General features: G+C 66.3%; 2 protein-coding genes across 2 annotated transcripts; both read right to left on the reverse strand.

The window, feature by feature from the left end:
• Positions 1-169: 169 nt before the first annotated feature.
• Positions 170-5,701, reverse strand: CERS2 (ceramide synthase 2). Its single transcript, XM_074929329.1, has 11 exons — positions 5,590-5,701; positions 3,839-4,012; positions 3,143-3,260; positions 2,902-3,020; positions 2,713-2,770; positions 2,567-2,617; positions 2,347-2,439; positions 2,064-2,192; positions 1,883-1,989; positions 1,622-1,775; positions 170-1,367 (listed from the first exon to the last, which is right to left on the reverse strand). The coding sequence occupies exons 2-11, from the start codon at positions 4,009-4,011 to the stop codon at positions 1,239-1,241; spliced, it is 1,131 nt and encodes a 376-aa protein (XP_074785430.1). The 5' UTR covers position 4,012; positions 5,590-5,701; the 3' UTR covers positions 170-1,238.
• Positions 5,702-6,269: 568 nt separating this feature from the next.
• On the reverse strand, positions 6,270-11,132 carry MINDY1 (MINDY lysine 48 deubiquitinase 1). The gene is made up of 11 exons (XM_074929323.1): positions 10,993-11,132; positions 9,642-9,745; positions 8,796-9,381; positions 8,629-8,686; positions 8,459-8,523; positions 8,161-8,319; positions 7,631-7,733; positions 7,415-7,557; positions 7,137-7,328; positions 6,870-7,028; positions 6,270-6,708 (listed from the first exon to the last, which is right to left on the reverse strand). Exons 3-11 carry the CDS (start codon positions 9,288-9,290, stop codon positions 6,640-6,642), a joined length of 1,443 nt encoding a protein of 480 aa, XP_074785424.1. The 5' UTR covers positions 9,291-9,381; positions 9,642-9,745; positions 10,993-11,132; the 3' UTR covers positions 6,270-6,639.
• Between the last annotated feature and the right edge of the window lie 506 nt (positions 11,133-11,638).

Here is an 11,638-nt window from a genome sequence, read left to right on the forward strand (position 1 = left end):
ACAGAAAAAAAAAAAAAAAAAGGGTCCCAGCCACCCCCTCACCCCCTCCCCTCCCCTCAGGCCTCCAAACCAGGAGCAGCCCGCAGGACTCTCACACAAGGGGGGTTTTTTTTCTTTCCCCATGTCAAACAACTTTTTTTTTTTTTTTTTTTCCTTAAAAAAAACCTTTCTAGGGCCTCCATGAGCTCCAGTTCCATCCTCAGCGTCCACCTGAATAGCAGCTTTGTCAGCCCAGCAGGACGGGGCGGGGGGGGCCAGGGCTCCTCGGGCAGCTCAAGCCCACGCTCCAGGCTGGTTGTGAAGAGCTTTCGGGGGGGGGGGAAAATATAAAAATATCAAAACACTCCAATCTGCCCCATTTTAGCACTGCCTAAACAAAAGCTGAAAGGGGCTGTGCCAAAGCAATCACCCCCCAAAGCCCCGCAGGGGCGGCTGGGCCAGCCACAGAAGATGCTCAAGCCCTTTTTTTTTATACCGAAGTTTATTAGTTTTTAACTTTTAATATATTTAACCTTTTATTTATTCTTTTTTTTAAAAAACGAAAACAACAAAACACGTTTTGGTCTGACGTTGGTTAATGGTCCTTTTCCCCCACCCCTCCGCGCTGGGAGGTCTCACCACATCCCAGGTGGATGCAGGAGACAAGAGCCAAGCCCGGCTCCTTCTGTCTTCCAAATAAATAGAAACAACCAAAAAAAAAAAAAAATTAAAAAAAAAAAAAATCAGTTGCAAAATTTGTCCTGTTACAGCTGGGGAAGGGACCAGGAGAGGCCACGGAAAGGGAGAGACTCAAAACCCATTAACAGAAATGTGGGGGTTAAACTCCTCCGTGAGACACGAGCGGTGACTGAACCCCCCCCTCGCGCGGCGCCGGCTCAGCCCCCCCCGGGCTGCCCCCCCCCCGCAGCCTCCCGGTGGGTGGGGGGGGATAACGCGGGGCCGGGGGGGCTGCGGGGGGGGAAGGAGCCGTCGCGGGGCTCTGCCTGTGCCGGGGCCCGCGGTGGATTAAGGCAGGAGGTGAAAGGCAGAAACGGCCCCGACGCCGCCCCCCCGCGATGGAGGGGGCCGGGGGCCGAGCCGGGACCCCGGGCTGAGCGGCTGGAGCGGGGAGGGGGGGGGATGACGAGGGGACGGGGACCTCGGCGCTACGCGGGGGGGGGGGCGGCGGCATCGGCCGCCTTGCGGTTCGGGCCTCGGGGGGGCCCCGGCCGCCCCCAGCAGCGCAGAGACGGGGGCGCTCAGTCGGTTTTGCGGTGGTTGTTGTTGAGGACGGGGTGGCCATTGGAGAGGGGCCCGTTCTTCGCCGCCTCCTCCTCCTCCTCCGAGTTGTCCGTCTCCTCGCGGTCGCTCCGCTCATCCTCCACCACCTGCGGGGGGGTCGGTCAGCAGAACCCTGGTTTCCTGCCGTGCCTCAGTTTCCCCCCATGGCAACCACTGCGGTTTCCTCCTTGGGCAGGCGTCAACAGAGCCCCTTCGCCCTGCAGCCACGTCTCCCTGTGGGGCTGGGACCCCCACGCCGGCCCCGGGAGCCCCACACCAGCCCTAGGACCCCTCATGCCAGCCCTGGGACCCCCACGCCGGCCCCAGGACACCCCACACCGGCCCCAGCGCCCCCTCTTGCCTTTCCAGTTATGAACTTCTGGGCCATGCGGATGATGAGGTAGGCCCAGAAGACGTGCAGCGCCTGCAGCACCGCCATCATGAAGTTGAAGAAGTAGTAGCCGAAGAAGGCCGGGTAGAGATCCAGCGGATAAACCACCGTGCAGTGCATGATCCTGCCGGGGGAAGCCGCTCCGTCACGGGCAGGCACCAGCATCCCGTCCCCCCCCAGGGGCCTCCCCGCCCCGTGCCTCAGTTTCCCCGCCCGGTCTCCGGCGCTCACCAGAAGGGCAGGATGACCAGGCGGGTGACGATGAAGACGGCGGCGAAGACGATGAAGATGTTGTTGCAGGTGTTTCTCCAGCCGGCGTAGTTGAACATCTTGGCGGACTGCGGGGGCAGAGGGGCGGGGGGGTGAGGCGGGGGGGGCGCTGCGGCCGCGGGCAGCGGAGGGGGGGCCGTACCTCCAGCAGATAATCCGAGGAGTCGTGCAGGGCCATGATGAGCGTCCCCGCGCGGATGTAGTTGGCGAACCAGGAGAAGCTGATGAGGATGATGGTGGCCACGTGGTGGATGATTTGCTCTTTGAAGTCCTGAGCCCAGGAAAGGGGGAGCCGGGGGTTACAGCAGCTCAGCTCCAGCCCCCGGTGCCCCCCCAGCCCCCCGCTGTGGCCACAGATCCGCCCCCCCCAGCCCCCTACAAGGGCAAACACCCTCCAAGACCCCCCCGCGCCCGCCGCAGCCCACCTTGCGCTTGACGTCGGAGGCGATGCTGAAGAGCAGGGACCAGTAGAAGGAGAGCTCGATCATGTAGTACCAGTACTGGGAGGGCAGCATGCTCTGCAAGGCAACGACAGGCTGGGGGGGGTCCTCCACGAGCCCCCGGGGGGGTTTGATCCCTTCCCGTACCCCCCAGGCCCCCCCGGTTCCCACCTGCCCTCGCCCCGGGGGCAGGCCGGGCGCTCACCTGGATGGGGTATCCCTTCCACACCTCCCGGAGGTCGTAGAACCAGGGCTTCTGCGGGGTGGGGGGAGGAAAAAGAGACAGAAAAGAGTCAGAGGGGGCCGGGGGGGGCGCCGGGCACACGCGGGGCGGGGGGGGCCAGTACTTACATCCACTATGACAGCCATGCCAGCAATGAAAGCAATAAGGTAAAACGTGAATCGCCAACTGGAAAAAGGAAGCAGACGGTCCCTCAGACGGGCACCGGGGCGAGGGAGGGAGAAGGACGGACCCACCGGCCCCGCGGGTGCCCCCCCCAGCGCCCCCCCAGCGCCGGGACGCGGCCCGCGGGGTCTCACCTGGCCTCCCGGAACTTCTTGAGCAGGCTGGGCCGGTCCTGGTTGCGGCGGCGGCGGAACCAGCGCTCCACCTGCCGCACCGAGCAGCCGCTCTGCTTGGAGAGCATCTCCACGTCGGCCTGGGGGGGACACGGGGGGGGGGACACAGGGACGTCAGCGCCACGGGGACCACGCTGTGCCGCTCGCCCCCCCCCTCCCAGGCCATAACCGAGCCCCTTTTTGGGGACCCCCCTCCCCTCACCTGCTTGGGGTGTTTGGTGGTGGCAGCGTAAAACCTCTCCAGCACGGCGTTGGGGGTGGCTTTTAACCTGATCTTCTCCTTGACGTTCAGGAGCGCGGCCAGCAGGGTGGCCACGTACCTGGGGACACAAAACGTCCCCGTTGCTGCGTCACCCGGCTGAGGGGGCTCCCATCGAACCCCCCCCAGGGACCCGCAGCCACTCGGTGCCTCGGTTTCCCCATCCCGCCGCTGCTTCGAGGCGGGTTTAACCGCGGGGGAATCCCCCAGGTCCCTCTGTCACCCCAGGGTTGGGGGACCGGCCCCCCCCCGGAGCAGCAGGGCCGTGTCCACCCCCGGTGAAGGTGCCCCCCCCTCTTCTCCCGCCGTCCCAACAAAGCCCCGTCTGTTCCCGGCCTCCACTCGCCATTGTTTGCCCAACAAATCGCTCCTCACCCGCCGGGGCCGCGCCGCGATAAGGGCGGCGGGGGATGCACAAAGCCGGGGCTGTGCGGGGCCACCGGGGGCTAAACGGGGTCTGGGGGGTGCCGGGGGGGGGCAGAACCCCCCCTCAGGGTGCCACGGCCACCCCCAGCCGGGCTGAGCGCGGGGCAACACGTCCAGGGGTCGGTCACCGCGTGTCGCCAGCCCCACGCGCAGGGAGATGGGTCAGGGGACCCCCCCCCGGCCCCCCCCTCTGCCCCCAGGGATGGGACTCACGTCTCAAAGAGGTGCCGGACGATGAGGAAGAGGAAGGCCAAGGGGAGGGTGATGTAGAGATCGGAGGCTTTGGCGTAGACTCGCCCATCCCGGTCCTCCAGGTCGGCCCAGGTGAGGTTTGCCGGGAGCCAGAGCCGTTCCCACCAGAAATAGCTGTAGAGGGTCTGAAACATGCTGGGGGGGGGGGAAAGAGAGCGGGGGGGTGAGGAAGGGGCCGCAGCCCCCCCCCAACCCGGAACGGGGGTCCCTGCTCCCGTCTCCGCAACACCCCAGCTGCAGGGAGGGGCAGCACCGGCCCCCACCTCGGCTCCCGGTGAGCCCCCGGACGGGGAGGGTCCGTGGGCCGGTGAAACCCCCCCCGCGCCGGTGAAGCCCCCCCCGGGCCGCCCGGGCGCTGGGCTCCAGCCGAGCGGGACTTTGCTCCCCGCGGCGGGTGATGATTAACCGGGGCCGGCGGGACGGATCCCTGTCCCCGGGGGTCTCCGGGACTTCCCCGGGCGGCAGCGGCCGGTGCCGGGCACAACCCGGCGGGAGGAAGAGGAGGGTGAAGGGAACCGCCCCCCCCCCGCCCCGGTTCCTCTCCCGAGGGCGTCCCGGGGTTGATCCCGGGTGCGGGGGGGGCTGAGGCCCGGAGCCCCCGCCCGGGGCCGCGGGATTAGGGATTTGCCGGGGGCACAATAAGCACCTTTGTGCCGTAAAAAGGTCCCGGCGGCCCCGGGGAGGGCGAGGCCGCGTCACCCCCCCGCCGCGGGGTCGGCGCATCCCGGCTCATCCCCGGTACCGGGCATCGAGGAGCCGAGCCCGGGCCCCGTGGGGCTGGGGGGGGGGGTCGGGGGGGGGTCCCCGTGCCCCGGGAGGGGAAGCCCCAGCGCGGAGCAGGGATCCGGGGCAGGGCCGAGGCGGTTTCGCTGCGGGGAGGGGGAAGAGGAACCGCCGGGGCCGGTTTCGCAAACCGAGGCGGGAGCGCGCCCGGAGTCCCGCTAAACCGGGAGGGGAACGGGCCGGGAACGGGCCGGCGGGCAGGGAGGACGCGGGGTGAGGCCCCGGTCAGGGCCGGCGGCATCTCCTCCCCCGGGGAAACGGGGACACCGGGGCCCCGCTGGGGGAGAGGAGCCGGAACGGGGCGCGGCCGAGCCGGGGGTGGGACGGGGGGGACGGGGACACCGTCGGCCGGGCCCCCCCCCGGGCGGTTTTAGGAACGATCCTGCTGGGAAGTGAAAAACTCCCGAGATGTTGAGGTCACGGAAGAAAAAACAAGAGGAGCGGGAGCATCGCCGGGCACCGAGCCCCGGGCGGGCCCTGCACCGGGGGCTGCCCGGGGGGGGAGGTCTGCCCCCCCGGCTGGGGGGCACCGGTCACCCCGGCTGGAGCCGCCCGGGGAGGGAGAGGCCCGCCCGGGGGGGGCCCCGGGGCCTCGCAGCGGACCGCGGGGGCCGCCGCCTCCCCCCGGCCCCGGCCCGGCCCGAGGAGCCGGGGGGGCCCCGCCGGGGGTTTGGAGCCGGGGGGGGGCGGGATCGAGGCGCGGGGCCGCCCGGGAAGCACCGGGAGGGCCCCGCCGGGCTCCGGGACGGACACAACCGCCCCCCCCCCCGCCCCGCAGGGCCTCCCGCCGGGCCCTGCCCCGCCCGGGACCCACCAGCCCCGGGCCCGCCGCAGCGGGGAGACCCCGAGCACCGGGGGGGGGGAACCGGGAATCAGCGACCACCGACCACCCCCCCCAACCCGCCCCGGCCCGGCCCCCCCTCACTCACGCGCCGCCGCCCGGAGCCGCCGCCCGGAGCCGCCTCGCGCTGCCGCCGCCCCCCCCCCGCGCGCGCCCCGCGCCAGGCAGCGGCGGGAGTGACGTCACCGCCACCACCGAGGGCCCGGGGCGGGGCGGGGCGCGGCGCCAGGCCTGAGCAATCCATCGCCGGGAGCGCGATCGGCGGGGCGGGTCCCGCGCACCCGCTGGGACAGAGCCCCCCCCCCCCCCCCATGTCCCCTGTACGTGCCCCAGCCCCCCCCCACACCCCCTACACGCGTCCCGGGCCCCCCCACAGGCACCGCCCCGCATCCCCTACGCACCCCCCCCCCCGCCACACACACACACCCCCCCGCACGTCCCAAGCGCCCCTACGGACACCCCTGTGCGCCCGCCCCGTGCATCCCCGCTGCACCCCCCTAGAGACACCCCCCCTCACCCCTATATAGCCCCCGCCCCCCCCTCACCACCCCCCCCACACCGCTGGCGGCGGTCCCGGGGTGCAGCGCCCCCTGCCGGCCCCGCCGCTGCACCCCACGGGGTCCCGTCACCCCGAAACCCCCAAACTCCGCGTGTCCGGGGGGTGCGGAGGGTCCCGTCACCCCCAAATCCCCCCAATCCCCCCCAAACCCGCGTGTCCGGGGGGGTGGAGGCCCCCCCCGGTGTCACGGCCGGACCCACGCGTGGGGACAACTCGTTTATTTGCCGAGGGCTAAGGCCGCGTTTCGGACGTGGGGGTGCGTGACCCCCCCCTGAGGTGTGTGTGTGTGTGTGTGTGTCCCAGACGCGCGTACCCCCGCGTCTCAGGAGCAGGGACCGAGGGTGTGGGACCCCCCCACCCCGGGGTGGGACCCCCCCGTGTTTTAAGGCCACTGAAAACATTTGGGTGGTCCCGGGCAGTGGGAAGGGGGGGGGGGGGTGTCCCCCCACTCCTGCCCCCAGGGACTCCCCCCCCGGGATCTCCCCAGAGGACAGACAAGAGCAGGGCGAGTCGGGGGGGTCCGGGTGGGGCAGGACCCCCACGCGTGCCCCCCCCCGCGGGGGGGCCGGTCACAGGGCGCTACAGGAGGGTGCAGTCCAAGTCCGGCTTCTGCCGCTGCCGCCGCTCTCCGCCCGGGTGCGCGCGGCCCTGCGGGCACAGGCAGGGGCTGGGGGGACCCCGCAGAGACCCCCCCACCGGGCTGGGGGGACAGCGGCGCCCCCCCGGGGCCGGGCCGTGGGGCAGAGCAGCGGGGTGAGCAGCACCCGGCCCCCCCCGCGCTGCTGTCCCGGGAGGGGGCACCCCGATACCTGCGCTGGGACCTGCCGCTGCTGCTGCTGCTGCTGCTGAGGATGAGGATGATGGTGCTGATACTCCTCCTGCTGCAGCTGCCGAGCGAGCTCCAGGTCGCTGAGCGCGGAGAGGCCTTGGCCCTGCTGCTGCTGCAGCGACAGCGCGATCATGTAATCCTGGGGGGGGCAGAAAGAAATGAGGGGGGGCGCCCAGCAAACCCTGCAGCATCCCCCGGCGCTGGGCCAGGGCTCAGGTGTCCCCCGTTGCCGCCCGTTGTCCCCTACCTGGTCCACTTGTCTCTGCTGGAGCCGGGGATCCGGGGGGGCCGCGGCGGCCCCCTCCTTGCCCGGAGCGTGGCTGAGGTGAAAATCGGTGTCGCAGAAGCAGCTGTCGCCGTCCACGCTGTGGAGGCTCTCCCAGACCACCCCCTCCTCCTGCAGGAAGCCCTGGTCCGTCACCAGCAGGTAGAGGTGGCCCTGGGGAGGGGGGACAGGGGACACTCAGCCCCGGGCAGCGTCAGGGGGGGCCTCGAAGGAAGCCGGGGCGGGGGCCGGGGCCGCACCTTGTGCTTTATCATGGTGCTGAAGTGGTTGTTGCGGAAGAAGACGCTGAGCTCGCCCTCCCGCACGGCCGCCGTCAGCTCGCACAGCCCGTGGTAGGTCAGCTGGGAGGCCGTGGCCTCCAGGAACTGCTCGGCCACCAGCCCTGGGGCGAGAGCGGGGCTGCAGCCTCGAGGACCCCCCCCGCGGGGACCCCCGGGGCCTGGGGGGGCCGTTACCTTCGCTCACCAGGCTGGAGTCGCTGGCCTGTTTGCAGGTGATGATCTTCTCCACCAGTTGGTTGTAGCTGAGCTTGCCCACGGCTTGTACCACCTCCGGGCTCTGCGGGGCCGGGGAGGGCCGGGGGGGTGAGCACCGGCTCCGCGGGGAGGGGGAGGCCCAGGGAACCCCCCCCCCGCCACAGCCCAGCCGCGCGCGGGGCGATGGAGCGGTCAGACCCTTCCCCAGGCAGCTGGTGGCCCGTCGCCCCGCCACGGGGACGCCTGGTGGCTTCGGGGAAGGGCCCGTCACGGGAGGGTTTGGGTTGGGGGGGACCTTCAAGGATCATCTAAACGCCCCCCCCACTACGTGCAGGGCCACCTTCCACCAGCCCAGGTTGCCCAAAGCCCCGTCCAACCCAACCTTGAACCCTTCCAGTGATGGGGCAGCCACAACCTCTCCGGGCAACCTGTGCCAGGGCCTCACCAGCCCTTGGCTCACGCCTGGACCCACGCGAGCCACCGGCAGGACAGCGGTGGGGCCAGCTCACCTGGGGGTCCACTAGCCAGCCGTGGTAGAGCGGGACGTTGAGGAGGTCGAAGACGATGCACTCGGGCGTGTACTCGAAGTCCGAGACGCCCGTGAAGCGGACGTTGACGTCCAGCCCCGTCGCCAGCTTGGGGAGGACCATCATGGTGTCGTTGATGTTCTGGAGAGGGGGGCAGAAACGAGGTGGGGCGGGGGGGTTGCTCAGGGAGTGACACCCCAAATCTCACAGCCCAAGGCCAGCAGCGCTCCCCGAGGCGGGGCGGGGGGATGGATTTTTGGGGGTGGAAGTTGCTCCTCACCTGCTGGAAGTTGAGCTGCAGCCCCTCCGACGGCTCCCGGGGTTGGGTGCGCAGGATGCAATCCCCTGGAAGGGGGGGCAGCGCGCTCAGCCCCCGGCACGGCGCCGGCTAGCCACGGCACTGGGGGGGGGGGACACACGGCACTCGGGGGGGGGCCGCGGGGAGCTCACCCAAATGTGCCATCAGCTCCTCGGCCGAGATCACCTCCTTCTGCGGGGGCAGCTTCACCTGGGGGCACCGAGAGGCTGGGCACCGGCCCCCGGCCCCTTCCCCTCGCCATGCGGGGGGAGCCGAGCCCCAGCCCCCCGCGCCAGCCCCCCCCCGACACCCCACTTGCCTTCCACTGCAGGAAGAGGATGTTCATGATGGCCAGGAGCGGGCAGGGCCCGTTCTCGCTCTGCGTGATGACGGGCGTCCGCTCGCCCTTCCAGGTGATCCACTTCACGCAATAAAAATCCGCCTCCGCCTCCCGAGTCGGGGTGCGGGCTCGGGGGGGCTCAGCCGGGAGCGTCAGCGCCGCGGCACCCGGGCTGGGCAGGGGGGCACCCGGCAGGGACCCCCCACCCTCCGCGGGCTGTTTCTCCTCAGCATCTTCCCTCGGATGCTCCTCAGAGGGGAGAAGTGGGGCGCAGCCCGGCTGCCCCACGCCGGGGCTGGATGCCACCTCCTCCTCCTCCTCGCCACGCTGCTCGGCCACTCGCCCACCCGGTGCTGGGCTCTCCGGGCCACCAGCCAGAATTTCCTCCTTGCCCACAGCCCCCTCCAGGAGCTGGCGGGTCCCTTCGCCGCGGGAAGGGGCCGGGACCGTCCCTCCCTGCTCCGGCGGCTCCATCGGGACCTTCCCCGCGGCGTCAGGGCCCTGGGAACGCTCCGGCTCCGTCCAGGGAGAGCCACATCCCAAACTTCTCCCTCAGAAGAGAAAACTTGGGTATTTCGAGAAAAAAACCACACTTTTTAGTCCAATATATTGACCAGCTACGCCTCGTTTAGCTTAGATTTTTTTTCTCCCCCGTCCCTTTACATTTTTTTAAATAATAGAAAATAAAACCAAGGCTGCTCACGCCTCTGAGCGCCAGCGGTTTATTTTCCATTATTTGGAAATAAAAAAATTAACGCCACGGACGTGTGAGGATTTTATCTGCCTCCCGTTTGCACGGAAAAAGAGAAACGACCCCAAACCAACCTGGGAGGAAGGGGGGGGCTCGATGGAGCGGTGCGGGGGGGGACGGTCGGAGTCCTGCGCTTCCGCCGGGGTTTTCCTGCGGATTCAGGCCGGTGAAGATGCTCCTGCAGGGAGATTTGGGAAATTCGGCTTTGAAACCCTCGGGCACGGCAGCTCCGGTTTCCAGCCCCGTCGTGGCCCCCCCCGTGGCCCCCCCGCAGCTCACCGGCCGCTCTCAGCCCCTAATCCCCCCCCACACCCCCCCGCACAGGTCGGGATCGGGCCCCTCCTGCACCCGCTGCCCCCGGGGATGCTGCGAGAGGGGCGCGGGCAACGCCGGCGATAACCAGCGATGGAAACGCCCGGGGGGTGGAAATTGGGGGGAAAAAGGGGGGTTTTGGGGAGGCGGTGAACGCCCGGGAGAAAATCAAGGGGGTTGGTGCCCTCTGAGCTGTTCTCGTGGCCTTTAGGGCCGGAGCGGGGGGGCCTTGGGGGAAAGAAAAGGAGGGGACGGAGCCCGATGGTCATCTGGGCGTTTATTATTATTCATTAATAACTAAATTCATTAATAACTAAATTCATTAATAACTAAATTCATTAATAACTAAATAAGTAGAGCAGTGACAAACAGGGAAATAAATAAGTAAATATTCTCCAGAAATACATAAAATATATAGTTATAGAGATGAATAAACCGATAGTATTAGTAAATATATAAATATTCTCGATAGGCAAATAGATAAATCAATATTCCTAATAAATAAATCCATAAATGTCATCTCTATAAGCAAACAGCATCAACAAATGTGCTTGATAGATACAGGTGTAAATAAGTAGCAGCATCATGAACTGAACAAATGTTAAACAAATACTTCTGACGGGTAAGTAGATTAATAAATAAATGAAGTCTTGAGGACTAAATAATTATGGACGTATTCTTTATAAGTAAATTCAAGTAAGATGAAAGAAAATAAGATAAAATATAAGAGCCAAATAAAATAAAAAATAAAAATAAAATAAAAAATAAAAATAAAATAAAAAATAAAAATAAAATAAAAAAATAAATAAAATTAAAATAAAATAAAATAATAAAAATAACGAGTCCGGGTGCCGCCCCAGACGCCGGGGCAGCGTCCGATGAGGCGCCGGGAGCCGGAAAAACCGGCTGGTGGGGGCTGGTGCAGCCCGGGCCGGGGGGGGGGCCGGGGGGGGGCCGGGGCCGCCCGGCCTCAGTTTCCCCACCCGTCCGCGGGGGCAGCCCGGGCCAAGCCCCCCCCAAGCCCCCCCCGCGTCGCCCTTGACCCGCGGCGGCCCCGCCGGGGCGGGGGGGTCACCGCCCCGACCCCCCCGGTGCCCCCAGCCCCGCTCTCACTTGGCCGCCGCTTCGCTGCTCCCGTTTCCCCACTTCTTCCTTCTTTTCCTCCTTTTCTCTTCTTTTTTCTCCTTTTTCCTTCTTTATTCCTTTTTCCTTCTTTTTTTTCTCCTTTATCCCTTTTTCCTCTTCTTTTTCCTTCTTTTTTCTTTTTCCTCTTTTTGTCCTTTTTCCTTCTTTTTTCCCCTCTATTCCCCTTTTTCTTCCTTTTTTTCCTCCTTTTTTTTTATTCCTCCTTTTTTCTTTTTTATTCCTCCTTTTTTCTTTTTGATTCCTCCTTCTCCCTTCTTTATTCCTCCTTTTTCCTTCCTCCTCCCTCTTTTTTCCTTCTTTATTCCTCCCTTTTCCTCCTCCTTTCCTCCTTCCCCCCTTCTTCTTTCCTCGTTATTCCTCCTTTTTTCCTCCTTTTCGCTCCTTTTTTCCTCCTTTTCCCTTCTTTATTCCCCCGCTCCTCCCTCCCTATTCCTCCTCGTGTCCTTCCTTTCCTCTTTCTCCCTTTTTTTCCCCCTTTTTTTTCCCTTTTTTCCCCCCTTTTTCTCCCCGCGTTGCGCGCTCCCCGGCCGAGGCCTGCTCGCCGCCGCCAGCCCCGCTCCGGCTCTGCCGGGAGGGCGGATTTACGGCGGGCGAGGAGGAGGAGGAGGAGGAG

The sequence above is a fragment of the Athene noctua genome, chromosome 29 (genome assembly GCF_965140245.1).
Source record: "Athene noctua chromosome 29, bAthNoc1.hap1.1, whole genome shotgun sequence".
In the NCBI taxonomy this organism is placed as follows: domain Eukaryota; kingdom Metazoa; phylum Chordata; class Aves; order Strigiformes; family Strigidae; genus Athene; species Athene noctua.

Bases quoted from the DNA above. Each gene is read 5' to 3' on its own strand.
- MINDY1 (XM_074929323.1), bottom strand. From the start codon at position 9,290: ATGGAGCCGCCGGAGCAGGGAGGGACGGTCCCGGCCCCTTCCCGCGGC. The intron at 8,320-8,458 runs GTGAGGAGCAAC...CCCCCTCTCCAG, and splicing joins TGCAGCTCAACTTCCAGCAG to AACATCAACGACACCATGAT. The intron at 7,029-7,136 runs GTAGGGGACAAC...TGCCCCCCCCAG, and splicing joins AGCAGAGACAAGTGGACCAG to GATTACATGATCGCGCTGTC.
- CERS2 (XM_074929329.1), bottom strand. From the start codon at position 4,011: ATGTTTCAGACCCTCTACAGCTATTTCTGGTGGGAACGGCTCTGGCTC. The intron at 3,261-3,838 runs GTGAGTCCCATC...TTGTGTCCCCAG, and splicing joins GTCCGGCACCTCTTTGAGAC to GTACGTGGCCACCCTGCTGG. The intron at 2,771-2,901 runs GTGAGACCCCGC...TCCTTTTTCCAG, and splicing joins AAGAAGTTCCGGGAGGCCAG to TTGGCGATTCACGTTTTACC.